This window comes from Schistocerca americana, chromosome 3 (assembly GCF_021461395.2).
Source record: "Schistocerca americana isolate TAMUIC-IGC-003095 chromosome 3, iqSchAmer2.1, whole genome shotgun sequence".
Taxonomy (NCBI): domain Eukaryota; kingdom Metazoa; phylum Arthropoda; class Insecta; order Orthoptera; family Acrididae; genus Schistocerca; species Schistocerca americana.
In genome coordinates this window covers 432,785,527-432,805,143 of record NC_060121.1, presented here as the reverse complement: position 1 = coordinate 432,805,143, position 19,617 = coordinate 432,785,527, and the positions used below count along the sequence as shown (strand labels likewise).

General features: G+C 42.1%; 1 protein-coding gene across 2 annotated transcripts in view; it reads right to left on the bottom strand.

The window, feature by feature from the left end:
- LOC124606183 (abasic site processing protein HMCES-like) overlaps window positions 1–18,944 on the bottom strand; it is a 94,187-nt gene extending 75,243 nt beyond the window's left edge. For both annotated transcript variants that reach the window (XM_047138149.1, XM_047138150.1), the window contains exons 1-3: window positions 18,813–18,944; window positions 18,418–18,652; window positions 7,557–7,751 (exon numbers count right to left, since the gene is read on the bottom strand). In XM_047138149.1, coding sequence (XP_046994105.1) covers window positions 7,557–7,751; window positions 18,418–18,652; window positions 18,813–18,832 — 450 coding nt within the window. In that variant the 5' untranslated portion in view covers window positions 18,833–18,944. The remainder of the gene's footprint in view (window positions 1–7,556; window positions 7,752–18,417; window positions 18,653–18,812) is intronic.
- Window positions 18,945–19,617: the final 673 nt, after the last annotated feature.

Genomic DNA, 19,617 nt, shown 5'->3' with positions numbered 1-19,617 from the left:
TGTGTATAGCTCCAACTAATATTCAGTGTTCAAAGTCTGTTAATTCCAATCATGCAGCCATGATCTTGTAGGGAACCTTTTCACATGACACACCTGTGTACAAATGACAGTTCTGCCAATCCAGTGCCCTATTACATACCGCCATCTGTGTATGTGCAAATCGCTATCCCATAACTTTTCTAACCTCAGTGTACGCAAACAATCTACCTCTAAATATAATATGACACTCAGTTTTATTTGTCGGCAACAAATCTGTACTCACTGAAAATAAGACTGCACAACTTATTCCCCAAAGAGTCACTGACACCCTAAATAGTTTGGAATAGTGGTTTGAGATAAGTGGATTAAAATTAAGCATGAAAAAACAAACTAACAATTTAAAACCAAGCAATCCAATTCAAGTAATTTCTAGATAACCCATAAAAATCAGGAACTTATGGAAGCAGACTCTGGCAAATTCCTGGTATTTCTAGAAAAAAATTATCCTGGTCTTCTCATATGAACTACTTGGCAACCTAGCAAAATGGTTCAAATGGCTCTGAGCACTATGGGACTCAACATCTTAGGTCATAAGTCCCCTAGAACTTAGAACTACTTAAACCTAACTAACCTAAGGACATCACACACACCCATGCCCGAGGCAGGATTCGAACCTGCGACCGTAGCAGTCCCACAGTTCCAGATTGCAGCGCCAGAACCGCACGGCCACCGCGGCCGGCTGGCAACCTAGCAAAATAGTCTTGCATTCACAATGACAATATTGTCCTACACAACTGACACTAAGAAAGTTGTGTACACAGCTGTTTTGAATCCATAGTAAGGCGTGGAAAAATCCTTTTGGCGAATGCAAGTAGTGTAAATAGGATATTATTACTTCAAAAATTTATTATTAATAAATTTGTAATATAAGCCCTGAGATTCATCCCGACCTTTATTCAGGGATCTAAAAATTTTAACTATTCCTTGTACTTACATTTATGAACTGTTTATCCATGGCATTCCAGAATTATTTACAGAAAACCATTTTCAATAGTTGTATGACAAGAAAAGAAGATAATTTCATTTTACCATCTTATAGGCAAACTTCACTCTCAGATTGCACAACACAAGGCTATGAAAATAACAATAAATTGAAAGGGAAAAAAGTGTGGAACTAGGTTTACTGAAGGTAAAATTGTATGCTATGCTAGTGCACATAGTTCAACATATCACTTTGATGAAGTGATGTGTTGAACAAGTACTTTTTGAACCAACAAATGATTATTGCCACAGTAAAAAGTTTATTTTCGTAATGTATAAGATAATCTACAACTTGGATGTATGTCTTATTTATGCATATGTATCATGAGATAGATGGATGCAGCTTATCTTCAAGCCGGGATGAAGATGGACATCATATCACATTCAAGGTACCTGTTGGTCAGGCGGTTTATTCTGCATCATCGGTGCCTGCCTTGAAGATACGGTGTACACCATAGAGGAAGAGTGGCCATGACAATGCTTATGATGTCACAGGGACAAGAACTTGTGATCTACATACATTAAACTGAAATCTGTTATTTAGGACAGAACGTTTTTGGTCTTTGATCAATGCTTTTGCAAGATTCCACACGATGTAACAACTTTGTAACACTCAGTTACTATAAACAAGAGTACAACATATGAGATGTCCTAGGTGAGAAGACTCGTATTTATTTTGAGAGTTGGGTGTTGGATCTGTACTCTTAACCTCCAGCAGTAAATGCAACACATCTAGAACAGAAATTCAATCAGAAGAGGTTAGTGAATGTGCTGAAAGAGTAAGGTGAGCAAGATTAAATAACCGGAAGTCGTAGCTCCTGATTGTACTTTACTTAGCCATTCAATATCATCGTAAAGAACCAGGGCCACAGGAAAAATACGGCTGGGAGTAAATAAAATTTATGAAGAACAACAAGAATAGTGAACACAAATTTGAAATTTTAAACATAATTGATTAACACAAAGTATGTAGCTTTGTGGGTGTTGATATCTGTTGTCAACGGTAATGTAGGTCAACAGCTCATACTACACTACAGTGCAGCGCCAAATCAATTGCTAATACTGCAAATCATGAATTCTGAAGAAGTATGGGCAGTCGATGAATCATTATTAAATCCTTTGACTAAAATTACAAAGGGAAAGAGAGTAGTTAGTCCACAAATCTGAAGATTTCAACCATGACTACGGAGGACTTCAATCAGCAGTCATGGATCACAGCTGCGGCACGTCGATCGACAATTGTGGCAGTACCAAAGGCGAATTCATAGTCTGTGACGCGGCTCCCTACACACCAATCTAGCTTCCTGTTGATGCCTATGCATAACGAGATTCTGTGTGAGCTGTGTACAACCCATTTACTGGTTTCCAAAAGTTTTTTGCGTGTGTTGGTGTGTGTTGTAGGGCAAACTAAACTGATTTTGAAACCAGAGTTTGTGGGTGTAGCACAGCAGTACACCTAGCCTTGTTACAATTTTAAATTGCGATCAATTAGATACATGTTACTGTAGACACTGCATGCCAGTTGCAATGAAAAAACTGAATTCAGATATCCCAGGGTGGTTTAAAGCATTTAGTGAACAACTGGACAATGATACAAAAAATACCAAAACACTTTGTTGAATCTTCTCTCTCTCTTCTGTCAATCCTACCTGGTAAGATCCCATATTGATGGAATATACTCAAGAACCACTGGACAAGTGCCTTATAAGCCACTTCCTCCATGGACGACCTACGTTACCTACCTATGAACCTCAGTCTGGCACCTGCTTTTGCTACAGTTTGTTTTATGTGGTCGGATTGCTCTGGATGCTTTATTTTCCTACCTATGCACAATATGTTACATTTCTTTACGTTTAGGGTCAAACAGTCATTCTGCAAATGGATAATGTCTTTCAGCATTGCTACTAAGTTACAGACAATGACATCATCTGCAAACTGTCTGATAAAGCATCTGACACTTTCTACTAAATCAATATACACTGTAAACAGTAATGGTCTTCTCACACATCTTTGGATTACTCTGGAAATTACCTTTACATCTGTCAATTTTGATCCATTAAGAGTGGGGTGTTGAATTCTACCTGCAAGGAATTCTTGAGTCAATAAGCTCATATTTTTTTCACTAAACTGCATTGTGGGATGGTGTCTAATGCCTTCCTGAAGTCAAGGAATGCAGCATCAACCTGAGTGTCATTGCCTACAGCACTATAAATCATGGGTCGAAATATAGCGAGCCGAGTTTTGCAAGATCTCCATTTGCAGATTCCATGTTGACTTTTGTAGAGGAGCTTTTCATTCTCCAGAAACAACACAATTCTTGAGCACAAAACATGTTCCATAATTTACAACTGATTGACATCAACAACATAGGTCTGTAATTGTGTGCATCTGTCCTACAGCCCTCCTTGAAACAGTCTTGTTTCCAATCGATAGGCACCATTCACTATTCCACAAATTTTTGGTAAAACTGCTGCTAGCAAGGTAGCAAATTCATACAAATAATCTTTGTAGAATCTTTTAGACATCTCATCTAGTTCTCATCTACTTCCCAGTACCAAGTTACAGTAGTTGCTTTCTTTCTGTGATCAATTATCTCAATACCTGCCCTTTCGACATTCGTATGATGGTTGAAAGGAGGGACTGTATTAAGATTTTCTGTAGTGAAACAATTTCAGAAGATTGAATTCATTATTTCAGCCCTCTCTCTGTTATCCTCTGTTTTGGGCCAATATGTGCCCTGAATGAATGAATGAACAGATGATTTCAAACCGCTTACTGATATTATGTACGACAAAAGCCTCTTACGATTCTTACTCAGATTGGTTGACAAAATGTTACTTTCAAAGTCTTTGAACACTTCTCTCATTGCTCCCCTTATGCTCAGTTTTGCTTCCTTTCAGCTTTTGTTTGACAGCTAAGCTTTGACTTCTCTTGAATCTGAGATGAAGCTCATTTTGTTTATGCAGCAGTTTTCTAACCCAGTTAGAAAACTACAGTGGGTTTTTCCCATACTTTAAGAACTTGCTTGGAACATACTTGTCCAAGGCATATTGAATGGTGTTTTCGAATTTTTTTCCATTTGTGCTCCACATCTTTGCCCTCACTGAATATTTGTTGCTGAGTACTCGGATACTCTGCAATTTGTTTCCTGTCACTCCTGCTATGCAAAAGTATGTTCCTACCTTTCATAACATTCCTTGTAAAACTCATAGTCATAGCTGCTACCACAGCCTTAGGACCACTGATGTCTTCCTCTGTATTAATTGAGTTGACAAGTTCAGATCTGTTTGTTGCTAGATCTAAGACATTACCTTCATGACTTAGTTGTTTGCTAAAAGTAATTTTTTGACAAGACATTCAGAATAATGTGACAAACCTTAGTCTTTGGAACCAGTTTTGACAGCATGACTTTCCCAATCTGCACCTTGTGCACTGATGTCAACCCATTTTTAGATATGTGCAGACAATGTCTACAAAGTTATTTCCACATACATACAGAGGGCATGGCTTGTATAATTAACAAACAATTTACCCTTTACATAACCACACACTGATCATACATAATAATTTTTAAGAAAAAAGTTACTAAAAATATACATCCTCATGTATACACTAATAATACTTTCAACAAACTTACTCTGTCACATATTTTTTCTCGACAATCATCCATTTATAAGCTCCAACATCAAACTTGATAATAACTCCATTTACAAACCATTCATCTTTCATATAAATATTCTGCATCAGAGATAGTGAGAACACAAATTTGTTCTGGTATCGCTATTATAATATATGTAATGCAAATGTTCTTATGAATATATCTTACAGCATGCACAAGATATTTATCAACACATTGTATTTGCCTCATGTAGATTAAATGGTTTCTGGAGCCATTCACTATGAAATGATCTTTTTGTGGCAGATGAGTAAATTAGTTGTTTGTCAAGTTTTCCAACAGCTGTTCAAAGCACTCAGTGACACAATCTATAATGAAAATGTACGAATAATAGAACTGAAACTTCCTGGAAGATTAAAACTGTTTGCCGGGCTGAGACTCGAACTCAGGACCTTTGCCTTTCGCGGGCAAGTGCTCTATCATCTGAGCTACCCAAGCATGACTCATGACCCACCCTCACAGCTTCAATAATTCTGTCAGTACTTCGTCTCCTACCTTCTAAACTTCACAGAAGCTCTTCTGCGAACTTTGCAGGACTAGCACTCATTCTGGAAACATCCCCCAGGCTGTGGCTCAGCCACGTCACCACAATATCCTGTTTTCCAGGAGTGCTAGTTCTGCAAGGATATAAGTAACATGAGACGATATGGAAGTTGAATGCCACATGCAATATTGTTCCATAACTGTGCAGAAGTTAAGAGGGGCCAAACATTCAATAGGGAAATCGAGCAAGTACTACAATCCAGTGTCAGCACCATAACCTTGCTAGCCCGAAACCCTACAACCATCACAGTATCTGTCATAGTTAGAAATTTTGTGGTCTTCATGAGGTTGCTCTGTGTGCTTGACCATCCAGTAGAAGCATTTATCTCAAACAGGCACAGCATGGCTCAAATCACCATGACAAGATCTACAAAAAGTTGGGTAGTGTCCTGTTCACAGATGAGTCACAGCTTACCCTTGAGAGAAGGTCTTAGAGTACATTGATCTGCTATGTCACTGGGACACATTACAACCATGCCATATTATGGCGAGGGACTGATACAACAGTGCCATGGTAACTGGGGTGGCATCATGTTAATAGCAGACAATTTTCTATGGCATATGCCTGGCCTGCAGTTTTTTCTTTTTCCTCCCCTTCCTTCTTCACATAAAGACATTGAGAGTCTGAATATGAATGCAGAAGTATGGAACATTATAGACCAAATAAATGCACCACTAACACTTCCACAGCCAAACAATGATTATCTCCATAGGGTGCTTGTTCAGCAATAGGAGGCACTGCCACTAGGCACACTGAGCAGCCTATTTTACAGTATGGTGAACTGTTGTACACCCTATACAGCTGTACAAAGGTATCTAACACCGTGTGTGTTCCAGCTTAACGTCAAGTGCTGGCACAATGATCAAGAACAGAAGAGCAGAGAGGCAGTGAGACTGTCAGCCAATAGTATGCTGACAGACCCCTCTCCTGGACGACACAAAGACAGGAGCAACCTCTACCTGAAGAGAATATAAGTGCCGCGTTGCCTAGCTGCTGCCCGAGTTGAAGAAGAGCCATCCTCTGAAGGCCACAGCAGTGACTTATGAACTGTGTTGTTTTGCTTGCATTGAAATTGTATATCCTGAAGGACACTGATTATTTGCATGTCACCATTTGCTTGCAACACACCTGTGAATATGCAAAGTTAAGTATTGTAATTTATCTTTGTTGTGGGTTGGCAGGCGAGCCAACACCGATTTACTAGAGGAAGCCGAAAGGCACGCGTTTTAGCTCACGCAGGCTGGCGTGAGGTATGATTACAGTATCAATAGTAACTGGTACTGGCGCCTTGCTAGGTCGTAGCAAATGACGTAGCTGAAGGCTATGCTAACTATCGTCTCGGCAAATGAGAGCGTATTTTGTCAGTGAACCATCGCTAGCAAAGTTGGTTGTACCACTGGGGCGAGTGCTAGGAAGTCTCTCTAGACCTGCCGTGTGGCGGCGCTCGGTCTGCAATCACTGATAGTGGCGACATGCGGGTCCGACATATACTAACGGACCGCGGCCGATTTAAAGGCTACCACCTAGCAAGTGTGGTGTCTGGCGGCGACACCACAATCTTACTGTAGTAAACACCATTAATACAATTTGCTTGAATTGTTGTCTAGCAATCCAAAAAAGCAGGTTACCTAAGCACCCTATATTGTACGAGTGGGCAGAACACAACAGTATGTCTCTGGCAAAGAAACATCATGTATGTTCAGTACTAGCCACCTTGTGTAATACTTCTCATTCCACAATGGTGCCGGGAAACATTTCGGTGTCCATAATAATTGACTAATTTTGTTCAGGAGTCTTCAAGATACCTTACCTTATAAGTGTGACTGTGTTTTACACCTGGAAATGTGTGATGCAGTACCAGAAAAACAGTAATCACCAATGAAATCCCTGCGTCACTCCAGTTCTGCACATAAATCCATTTATATCCTTACAAGAAGTTGATTTTTGCAATCAAATGTTAATTTACTTTTTCACATTTCATTTACCATGTTTACCTTCATATCAATACACGCACAAATCTACATTTGGAACACTGCAGGATGCTTCTTTCATGCAACTTTCTTATCAACTGTGAAAGTTTGCAGATGAAATTCCTGCTTTTCAAATTATTATACTAAAATTCTAATTTCCACTTCATTTAAGGCATTACATGTAAATTTTTTAAAAAAACTGGAAAAATCTCTATTCAGCCCGTTTTTGAATGCAGCTCTTGTTGCTTCAAAATTACACTTACATGAAATCATTTTCACAAACTTTAAAATATTCTGATTCACACATCAACCATTCATTAGCAACTACTATAAGTGAGATACAAACCCCAAGTGACTGTGGCATGTAGATAAAATATGGCTGTTTACCACGGCCACCCTCCTCTTTCTTCCATTCATAAAAACCATCACAAAGAACTACACAACGATTACTCTGTTTGAAGACTGGGAGGTACAATTTTGATAGGAAGAGATTATCATCACGGATGTTATGAGTTGTCAGACCATGTGTTCTGTAGTCACCCTGAAAAGAACAGACAGACCAAAGTGAATTAATTCATTAGGGGCAAAAAAAAAAAAAAAAAATCATTTGTCTCTGTAGAAATGGACTACGTATTTCTATGGACAGCTGGAGAGGCAATACTGGAACTACTTAACAATTTTATTAACTTTAAGTACCGTAAAATCATTCCTGCATAAATGGTGATGGCAGAAGAACTCACAAACTACCCAACAATCAGAAACGTCCTGCCAGATTAAAACTGAGTGATCAGACTGGGACTAAAGCATTTGCCTTTCTCAGGCAAATGCTATTTTGACTGAGCTATCCAACCACGACTCATGAACCACCATTACAGCCTCAACCTGTCACTACCACATTCTCTAAACTATTCTATAAGCAATACAACTAGATATCAGTTAAATAATACATAAAGGTTCTGGATGATGCTGCTGCTGCTGCTGATGATGATTGGTTTGTGGGGCGCTCAATGGCGCAGTCATCAGCGTCCGTACAAAGTCGGAATTTTTACACAGTCCAATTTAGCCACTGTCACAAATGATGATGATGACAACACAAACACCCAATCCCCAGGCATAAAAAATCCCAAACCTGGCCGAGAATCAAAGCCGGGAAGGTTCTGGAGTGGGTAGTGGTTGGAATGCCTTATTTACAAGAAAAATGACAAGTTGCATCATGGTTTGGAATTCACATTAAACTGTGGATCCTCCATATAACTAGCTACGTGGGTCAGTTCAAAAGTCAGAGGAAGGTAAGGGATACCATCTGCATTACAAGCATGCTACAATTTCTATTCGACAAGGTTACTGTTTGCTTTATACACATCCAGCTACAAGCTAAATCCAACAGCCAGAAATGAGCCTCCCTGTCAAAAACTTTTTTAAGTACATGAGAGTATGCTAAATCTGTTACAAGAGTTAGAGTTTTTATTACAAGTGCTTTACTTCAAACATGAAGTACTGGATTTCATTATTTCTGTCTGAACCTTACAGTCATGAAAAGACATGAAGACTGTACTTTGCATTTAAACTGTTTGTAAATACATCTTGTGTTTCATGGAACCCCAATAGTTTGAAAAATTGTAATGGCAGCTAAAACTTATTTTATGAAACTACTGTAACATGTGTAGTACTGTTGTGAATTACAGGAAAAACAACATTAGCATTTGACAGAGAACTGGAAATAGAGAGCCAATGCAGTAAATCTATACCTAATACAATTGCTATGTTCAAGGGTTAACTGGGCAACATGATTTCTCCTTTCTTCCTTTCATTTTTCAGACAATATTGATCTAAATGTTTCAGATATTATTAATAATGAAAAGCAATATGTATCTCAGAGCTTTAAGTGGTTCACTGAACAACATGAGTAAATGCCAAACAAACACATGGAACGAAAAATTACTTGCCCCTATGAGAAATCCTGCTAACAGAGAGTAAACAATCTCTTGCCTTCATAATGGCATCACTTCAGAGATAACAATAGTGTATAAATTCTCTGGACATACTGCATCTCAATGAAGCCACTCACTGACTATCAAATTGTGGGAATGGCAATTGCTACATTTCATTGCCAGGCATTCTTACAATGCGTGAAGTCCACAAGGAAGACTTCCACACAATCACAGTCTCCTTAATGACACACAGTTTGTTGTGTATAATGTTATGCCACTCCGTCTCCCAAAGCCGAAAAACCTTGCGGCCTAAGACAGAACGCAGGTTAGTTTCAGAGATGCCCATCTCCAGGAGCGGTTTCCACGTATCCTGTTTGGCCAGCCTGTCAGCAAGTTCGTTGGCTAGGATTCCGATGTGTCCTGGGGTCCACACAAACACAACAAACTGGGTTGGTTGGTTTAAAAGGAGGGGGGGGGGGGGGGGGGAGGACCTAACAGCTAGGTCATCGGTCCCTTGTTCCGAATAAAACAATGCCACGAGGCTGAGAATAAAACAAGCAAGACTGACGACAAAATGGAGAGAAAGGAAAAAATCACAAGAACGACGGAAGGGCAACAAACACTTTAGTGGAAAAAAGGGGAGAAGAAAACCACAAAAATTCAAGAAACAGGTAGAAGAGATTAAAATGACAAAACAGATTACCATGGCTGGTTGACCATGAGAATAAAAAGGAGAAGCCAGCCATTCTGCGACACATTAAAACCTCTACCCTAAAAGCACTAGGGTGGAGGACACAGAGTGACAAAGGACATGCGCTAAAATTTAGATCAAATGATAAAACCCACCCTCACAAATAAAATGTAAAACTACATCAGCCGATGAGGTGTTGTCAGTTAAAATTAGTGGCAATGAGTCCGTTAACCGAAGATTTCAATGCAGGGCAGTGCACCAGAATATGGACCACTGTCAACCGGGCACTGCATCGACACAGACAGGTCTTTACAGTGCAGGAGGTAGCCGTGGGTCGCCCAAGTGTGGGCAATGCAGAGCTGGCAGAGAACCACAGAATTCCAGTGAGAGGTCCACATGGAGGACTGCCACACATTCAGTCTCCTCAATGGCATGCAGTTTGTTGTTCATACTGTGACTATGCCATTCCATCTCCCAAAGCCGAAAAACCTGGCAATGTAAAAACGAACACAGGCCAGTTATTGGAATGCCGATCTCCACAAGCGGTTTCTGTGTACCCTCTTTGGCCAGCCTGTCAGCAAGTTCGTTGCTTGGGATTCCGACGTGTCCTGGGGTCCACACAAACACCACTGAATGACCCGACCATTCCAGGACATAGATGGACTCCCGGATGGTCGCTACCAAAGAATGACGAGGGTAGCACTGGTCGATAGCTTGTAGGCTGCTCCAGCTTGTAGGCTGCTCAAGGAGTCAGTACACCGAAGAAACGACTCTCCAGGGCATGAACGGATGTTCTCAGGAGCACGAGATATAGCCACCAGATCTGCAGTGAAAATACTACCACCATCAGGCAAGGAATGCTGTTCAATATGTCCTACATGGACATACACGAAGCCGACACTACCTTCAGCCATTGAGCCGTCGGTATAAATCACTTCATGGCCTCGGTACATGTCAAGAATCGAGATGAGGTGACAGCAGAGAGCCACAGGGTGAACTGAGTCCTTTGGGCCATGTGAAAGGTCCAGGCGAAGCCGAGGCCTAGGTGTATACCATGGAGGTGTACATGATTGGAGCTTGAGTATAGGTGGTAACGGCAAGGACTCCAGTTCAGATATACGGGATCGGATGCGAACTGCAACTGGAAAGCCCTGACCTGGGCCGCCGATGCAGGTGATGAACCGCCTTGGGTGGGAAAAGGAGACTGTAATTTGGATGAACAGGAGAACTACAAACTTGTGCAACATAACTTGCGAGCAGTTGTGTACCACTGAGGGCGCCGCCGAACCATAAACCAGACTCCCATAGTCAAAGCAGGATTGAACGAGGGCTCTGTATTGCTGCAGCAGCATAGAGCGATCAGCACCTCAATTGGTGTTGCTCAGGCAGTGGAGAGCATTGAAGTGCTGCCAGCACTTCTGCTTAAGCTGACGAAGGTGAGGAAGCCAAGTCAACTGGGTGTCAAAAACCAGTCCTAAAAATCGATATGTCTCCACCACCATGAGAGGATCGTCAGTAAGGTAAAGTTCTGGTTCCGGATGAACGATACGACGCCAACAGAAGTGCGCAACACACCACTTTGTGGCCGAAAACTGAAAGCCATGTGCTAGGGCCCATGACTGTGCCTTGTGGATGGTTCCCTGTAGGTGCCGCTCAGCAACACCAGTAGTGGTGGAGCAGTACGAAATGCAGAAGTCATCTGCATACAGAGAGGGTGAAACGAACGGTCCTACAGCTGCTGCTAGACCTTTAATGGCCACTAAAAATAGAGATACACTCAATACAGAGCCTTGCGGGAGACCATTCTCCTGGATATGGGCGGGAATTATGGGAGGCACCAACTTGGACATGGAAAGTACGAAGCGACAGGAAATTCTGGATAAAAATTGGGAGCGGGCCTCAGATACCCCACTTGTATTATGTGGCAAGGATACAATGTCGCCAGGTGGTGTCATACAAATTTTCGTGAATCAAAAAAGACGGCAACGAGGCTTTGGCACCTGGATAACGCTGTTCCGATGGCAGACTCAAGGGTTGCAAGATTATCAGTGGTAGAGCAACCCAGGCGGAAGCCCCCCCCTTGCACAGAGCCAGTAGGCCACGTCACTCCAGGACCCAACCCAACCGCCGACACACCATACATTCCAGCAGCTTACAAAGAATGTTTGTGAGGCTGATGGGCTTACAGCTATCTACATCAAGCGGGTTTTTGCTGAGTTTGAGCACTGGTATGATGGTGCTCTCCCGCCAGTGCGAAGGAAAGACGCCATGGCACCAGATCCAGTTGAAGATCATGAGGAGATGTCGCTTGTAGTCAGACGAGAGATGTTTTATCATCTGACTGTGGATCCAATTGGGCCCAGGAGCTGTATCAGGGCAATGTGCAATGGCACTGAGGAGCTCCCACTCTGTAAATGGGGCGTTATAGGGTTCACTGTGGCATGCAGTGAACAAGAGGACTTTTGCTTCCAACTACCATTTGAGAGGGCAAAAGACTGGGGAGTAATTCTCCGATGCAGAGGCGTGAGCATAGTGCTCAGCAATCGCGTTTGTATCGGTAGATAACACACCATTTATGTTAACACTGGGGACACCTGTTGGGGTCTGGTACCCAAAACCTCATTTGATTTTTGCCAAGAACTGGGAAGGTGACGTATGGCATCCAATGGTCGAGACATACCTCTCCCGACACTCCTGTTTCTGCCTTTTGATAAGATGGCGAACGCAGGCAAGGAGCTGTTTAAAGGCTATGAGGTGCCCCTGGGAAGGGTGCCGCTTATGCCGCTGCAGAGCTCGCTGACACTCCTTAACTGCCTCAGTGTCTTCCGGCGACCACCAAGGGACTGTCTTTCACTGGGGGCACACTAAAGAACAAGGGACTGTGTTATCCGCTGCAGAAACGATTGTTTTAGTTACCTGCTCAACCAAGCTCATCTGGGCAACCATCCATGGTCCTGACGCTGGGGCAGTGACAGGAAGATGGGGCAAGTGATCACTACCACACAGGTCGTCATGTGCTTTCCAGTGGATAGATGGTAGAAGGCCAGGTCTGCAAACCGAGAGACCAATGGCTGAATATATGCCACGTGCCACACTGAAATGTGTGGCGGCCCCATTATTTAAGAGGCAGAGGTTGAACTGAGACCGTAAAGTTTCGACATCTCTGCCTCGGCCAGTAAGAACTGTGCCACCCCAAAAGGGGCTATTAGTGCAAAAATCTGCCAAAAGTAGGAAAGGTTTAGGGAGTTAATCAATCAGTGCAGCCAATGCATTCAGGGGTACTGCACCATCTGGAGGACAATATATGTTGCAGATAGTTATTTCCTGCATCATCCTTACCCTGACAGTCACAGCTTCAAGAGGGATTTGAAGGGGCACAGGTTCACTGCATACCGAGTTCAGGACATAGACGCAAGCTCCACCTGACATGCTATTATAGTTGTTATGGTTCCTGTAATATCCCTTATAGCCATGGAGGGCAGGGGTCCACATTGCCGGGAACCAGTTTCCTGGAGGGCAATGCAGAAAGCAGGTGTAAAGCTTAACAGTTGCTGTAGCTCAGCCAGGTGGTGGAAAAAACCACTGCAATTCCACCGGAGGATGACGTATCTTGAGGCTGGGAAGGCATGAAGCGCGCAAGGAGGCAGGTTATGCCTCAGTGTCACCTACTGCTTCCAACTGAGTATTTGTAGCCATTTCTATGGTGGATGAGGCATCAGTGAGATCCAGGTCCGCAGGGGACACTGAGATCTCGACTGCATCCTCAGATGCAGAACTGATAGGGAGTGGTGGTGTTGGAGCCACCAGAGCGTCCTGTTTCTTAGCAGTCTTTTTCTTAGTTTGCTTGCTGGGAAGATTTCTCCAAAGCAGCTTCAGACACGAAAGAAGACCGTGAAGCTCTTTGTTGTGCAGCTTTTGGCTCCTTGAGCCACTGGTGAGTGTCCGTTCTGGCATTAGTGGAGACCTTGGAAGAGAGGGGCCCAAGGGGCACCTTCCGCACAAGAGGAGCAGGAGGACTGAGGGGGGGCGGGGGGCCTTGCTCCCGGAGTAGGTGCTTTGGGAGCAACAGAGGAAGATTTGCCTCTTACCACCAAGGGAGCGGATGTATTCTGGTGGCCCGGAGGGCCCACTGTTCGTGGCACAGAGTGAGGAACCACTAGCACTTGGGACGGTGATGGTGATGTAGCTGCAGCATATGTCAATGTCAACCACATGGGGGTAATATTTCAAATTTAGGTTTAGCGTCTGTGGAAGTCAACGGGTCTAATGTCTTGCACTCCATAATTTTCAGCTCCTTTTGGAGTACTAGGCAGTCTGGCGAGCAGGGGGAGTGGTGCTCTCCACAGTTGGTACAAATGGGAGGTGGCACACATGGAATATCTGGGTGCAGTTGACGTCTGCAGTCTCGACATGTGGCACTGGAAGTGCAGCGGGAAGACTTGCCCAAACTTCCAGCGCTTAAAGCACCGCATAGGGGGAGGGATGTATGGTTTAATGTCACAGCGGTAAACCATCACCTTGAGCTTTTCAGGCAATGAATCACCCTCAAAGGCCAAGATGAAGGCACCGGTAGCAACCCTGTTGTCTTTGGGTCCCCTGTAAGCTCGCTGGATAAAATGAACACCCCCATCATTCTAAGTTGGCGTGGAGGTCGTCGCCAGACTGCAAGAGGAGGTCACAATGGAAAATAATCCCCTGGACCATGTTGAGGCTTTTGTGGGGAGTAACAAACAGGAATACCATCCAGCTTGTCACAGGTGAGTAACGCTCGGGATTGGGCTGGGGATACTGTCTAAATCAAGGCTGCGCCGTTTCGCATCTTGGACAGCACCGTCACTTCTCCTCAAGGTGCTCAACGAAAAATTGAGGCTTCGTCAGTAGAAAAGAGTCCCCATCGGTTCAGCTAAAGACTAAAAACCGAGGTGAGTATGGCTCTCTCATTTCTGTAGCTCTACGTTCCTCCCATTGTATAGCGAGGGAGGGAAACTATTTAGCGTCATACCTGTCAGCCTTGTATTCTATCTTGCCCTTCTTAGAGACTGCTCGTGCCGTACGGTCACCACCAAGAGATGGCTTAAGTCCACTTCATTGCGGGTTATCCGCCCTGATGCCCACAGGTGCCACCCAGCCACACCAAAAGCCAACTGGCATGATGGCCGTTGTCAGGAGTCCTGATGCTCCAGGAAGGCAGGCATCTATTTCTTGGCATACATGGGGAGTTTACAGCTCAGGCATCAGCAGTGCGATACCTGTGTTGTCAGGGGGCTACCACCAAATGGGTACATGATGGCCCCACCACAGCGGACTGGCTACCGTGCTGGATATTGGGTGCAGAGAAATCCAATATTGTCATGGGGGCGAAAGAGGACAGGAGACAACTCTTGTACCAAGCGCTGCGGGTTTTGAATCTGTGCCAGACAGTGTGGAACTCAATGACTACTAGAGGTCTCTGTAGCAGTTGCACCATAAGCTGTGGCTGCGCGCGCTCCTGGACCCGAGTCTAATGTGAGGGCGCCACTGTGGAACACGTGGTCCCAGTGGCCAATAGCAACATATCCTGTCGTGTATTTAGGCTGCTGTCTCTCACTCAGCAAGGCAGTCTGGTATTCGCATTGAGTCTGTTGATATCTCGCTGACAGACATCGTGTTTACTCCGCGTGTGCTTACTTCCCATTTACGAGTGGACTTTTTTTGATTTTGTGAGGTTATCTCTTGTGACCCTATTGCTTAATACTTTGTTCTTGATCTTGATGCCTTGATCGGTTATCTATCATCATTCTTGTCCTTCCATTCCTGTTTGTCCGTCTTGTTTGTTCGTGGGCCGCTCCCGTTCGGTCCCGCCGCGTTTTCATTAGCGGCAACCCCGTGACCGTTCCTGTCGCAGTTACATCACAATGGAAGATGACATATCCCAGAAAGTGTCCTCACCCAAATACTTGATTTGCAGGTGGAGATGCAAAGCCATGACAAGAGATTCAGGAGATTGAATCTAAGAGCACTTGTGCACCACGTAAGGCATCCTTCCCTGTATGGCTTGCACTTCTGTAGAATTTTGGAAGTGGCAGGTCAAACCATAGAATGGGACCTGAACTCATAGGGCTGAAAAGTGTGAGATTCCTTTTAGTCACCTCGTACGACAGGCTGGAATACCTCGGGCCTATTCTAACCCCCAGACCCACAGGGGGGGAACAAATTGGGAATTACCATAATTTTTAGCACTGTTTGAAGGCCATGCGAAGTGCTGAACATTTCAGCACACTTATCTCATAGGAATGTGATTACAATGCCAGCCACTAAGACGACTGGATACATTTGACTCCTGAAGAACAAGAAATTGGCTGACGGTGGTCCTTAGGGGGGGGAAAAAAAAAAAAAAAAAAAAAAAAAAAAAAAAAAAAAAGAGTTTTAGAGTAAGCACAGAAGTGTCAAAATGTTCACGAAACTTTAAAGAAAAAGTACGTAAATACATGAGCAAATAAATGTAGTGACAGAAAAAACCTATTGATGCAAATGAAATATAATCACAGTTGAGTTTCAATTTGAAGTTATAATCAATTATATATATAAAATTTGTGTCTACATGAGCAAATGACTCCGAGACTCCATCGTGACAAGTGAGCTACAAAATAGCTTCCAAATCTGCAGGTAGTGCCAGGCTGTATTGAAAGTGAACATTAAAAAACATATAATAGAGGTAGTGTAGATTTTCGTGCAGCGTAAGTGTTTAAGATCGAGCAAGTCACACATCATTGTCATACAGTGAAAAACTGCATTGCTGATATGGCTGCAGATGAATAGCATCAGTTGACACAAGAGGCATCAAAGTTCAGCATATCCCATTATACTCGATTCCACTCATGCATTTGATTCCATACTGGCGAGTTTCATGCATGGAGTAGACATCGACTCAACTGCACGTGGGGATATTTTTGGTGCTGTGGAGATAGTAACTGGTTTCTTTGGGATGGAAGGGAAATGGCTGGTAAGCACAACAGATGGTACACTATCAGTTTGAGGAGAGCAAATTGGTATTACTACCTTGATAAGGGAGAAACTGGAACCTACCTTGGCCTCACTGACAGCTGCATTCATTGGCTGATACATCAAAAGGTGTTATGAGCCGAGTCGATTACAGTAAGTGAATCACAGAGGTTGTTGTCGGTGCTATGAACTATATTTGGGCACTCACATGGAGACAACATACATTTAAGTAACCCTTGGTTGAAGTTAAAGCTGAATGTTCCGATATTCCCTACTATTCTGAAGTAAGGCAGTTGAATCATCAAAAAGTCTTCAAAAGGTTTTGAAATTTGCAAGAAGAGACTGAAATATTCCTATAGGTAAGTCGAAAGAGGGACACATGATCCTTGTTGGACTGTTGACCTCTCTTTATCATCGACATCACAAATTATTTCTTTTCATTTGGCCTCTCAATGCACAGGGAAAATCATTTGGTAACATGTATAGTGGACATGACTGGTGCTTTCCAGCAAAAATTGAACTTATGGAAAAATCAGTTTGCATAGTTCATATCAATTCAGGCAGGCTAGAAAAATTTTTTACCTTCATAGTCTCGGATGTTATTGAATTTAGCATATATTAAAATGAAGGACTAAGTAAGGAACACACATTTTTTGTTTTCTCTAAAAAAATTTCTGCTCTGAGATACAGCCCTCCAAAGATGACACTGCGCATACCATTTTGAAGATGAAAATGTTGAAAATTTTTTAAAATGTTGTATCTCTGGAACAGTTCTACTTTTTTAAATTTGAAAGATAATTGCTTTATGACCACAAAGAAATACTCCATTTGGACTCTTATCTGTTAAAGTTCTTTCACTATATTGTTCTGAACTTTTTAATTTCCATATATAAGAAAAAAAAATTTTTTTGAAAAAACAATTTCCATAAATTAAAAGTTCAGAACAACTGTTGACTAGTACCATATAGTTCTAAATTCCCTGAAAAGGAGAGCAAATAAAACATCATTGTATGATGATCCCTGGAGAAATACATAAACAGACAAAATTGTGTCAACCGATCCTATTGACACCAACCATAGACTAACCTGTGATATAGTGATTATGTGGCCTGTGACCAATGATAGGCCTACTTCAATGTCAGCTGCTGGTTTGTAAACAAAAGGTGTTTAAAACTTGCAAGAAGGATATGCTGACAAGACAATTCTTGTTAAAATATTATATTTATGTGTGTATCACTGTGTAGTTATCCTAATAACAACTACTACTTATTCATACACTTCCATTCAGAAATGTTCCAATGACAAATCTGATTTGCTAGTATATTGACAGAATTTTCATTACAAAATTAGCACTTTAGTTAAACTGACTTTTTGGGCCTTCAAGACCTGTCAGGACTTTTTTTACACTGACATAAGGTAAGAAGGAAATTGTTAAACAGTTCTATCTGGTCCTTACCATGGCCGCTATAGTAGCAAACATAATACATTCATTATTGTGTCCTACGAACACCAATAATTTCTTCCATTATGCAATGTTTAGTTTAGTGACAATACCGCGACCGATAATAAATGCTAAGTTACACATAACTTTCGACCTAACTTACCTTGTGCCATGGTGGTATCATTCCCCAGATCATTGGGACAATTATTCTATCGGATGTTTTGCCCAGCTGATGTCCTGATATAATAGCAGGTAAAACTTCCGTTGGTGCAATGTTTGTTGATGGTCTGTAGACATGGTACTTGTCATCCATGTGTTTCCACTCTGGAAGACAATAAGTGTTCGAGTCCTTCCTACGATAAGTAGTTGCCTTGCATATACATTCTGGGTCAAGTGTACTGAAATCAAATGTTTTTCACGAATGAGATTCAATTACATCACTAGTTACGTTTAACAGCAATTCATTGCAGTAAGTAATGGAAAACAGGACACAGTTCACTGCACAAAGGCTCACAATGCAGATATTTAAGTAAATTATTAATTAAAAACATCATATACCAAGCCGTTCTTCCACACATTTCTGACGAATATGAACAGTGTACAAATTTTCACATAACACAATATTTCCGCTGTCAACAAATCAACTTTCAACTGCGAAAATTACCGCTTTCTTCATATTATCTTTGCCTCGTACAGTGAAGCGCTGCCAACGCCATAAACTAGAATTGACCTTTAAAGAACTTAATTTTTCGTTTCCCGGTAAGCTGTAAAACAAATATTACACTAAGATTCTAGATAGTGCACATATGTTAGCTGACTGGTTGTTATATGATTCACACAGTACGTTCACTACAAAATTTTAACGAGCAAGCTGTCGCCTGGACGACAGTTACCCAGATTTAATTAAATATAAAATATTATCATCTTGTCATTTTGAACAATAATATACGTAAGTCACGTTGTAAAGATGCATATCATCTGGAATACAGAATGGGAATAATATAACATAGAAATAAATATGTGTCTTCAATATAAAAAGTACGTATGGCTAAATTTTTGCCATTTACAGGCACTATTGACTTCTCTTCAAAAAGTTGTCTATTGTGGATGAAAAGTTTTCAGAATGAACAATTTTAATTTGTGTTGTTTAGTTTACCAAAACAACTCCAGAAACCTTTACTCTCTTGTCTATTTCTTATATTGTGCGTCTGTGTGTAGTCCGCAGCTGCCCTACTAAACTCACAAAGGCTCAGTTCACATGATGTAGTACCTCAAGCTGCAAGGAAACGTAACACTGGGAGAATGACTCAGTGTGTGACCAGTTTTTCAGCGAGTTTTCGGTGTGAGCATAATTTTAAGGCTG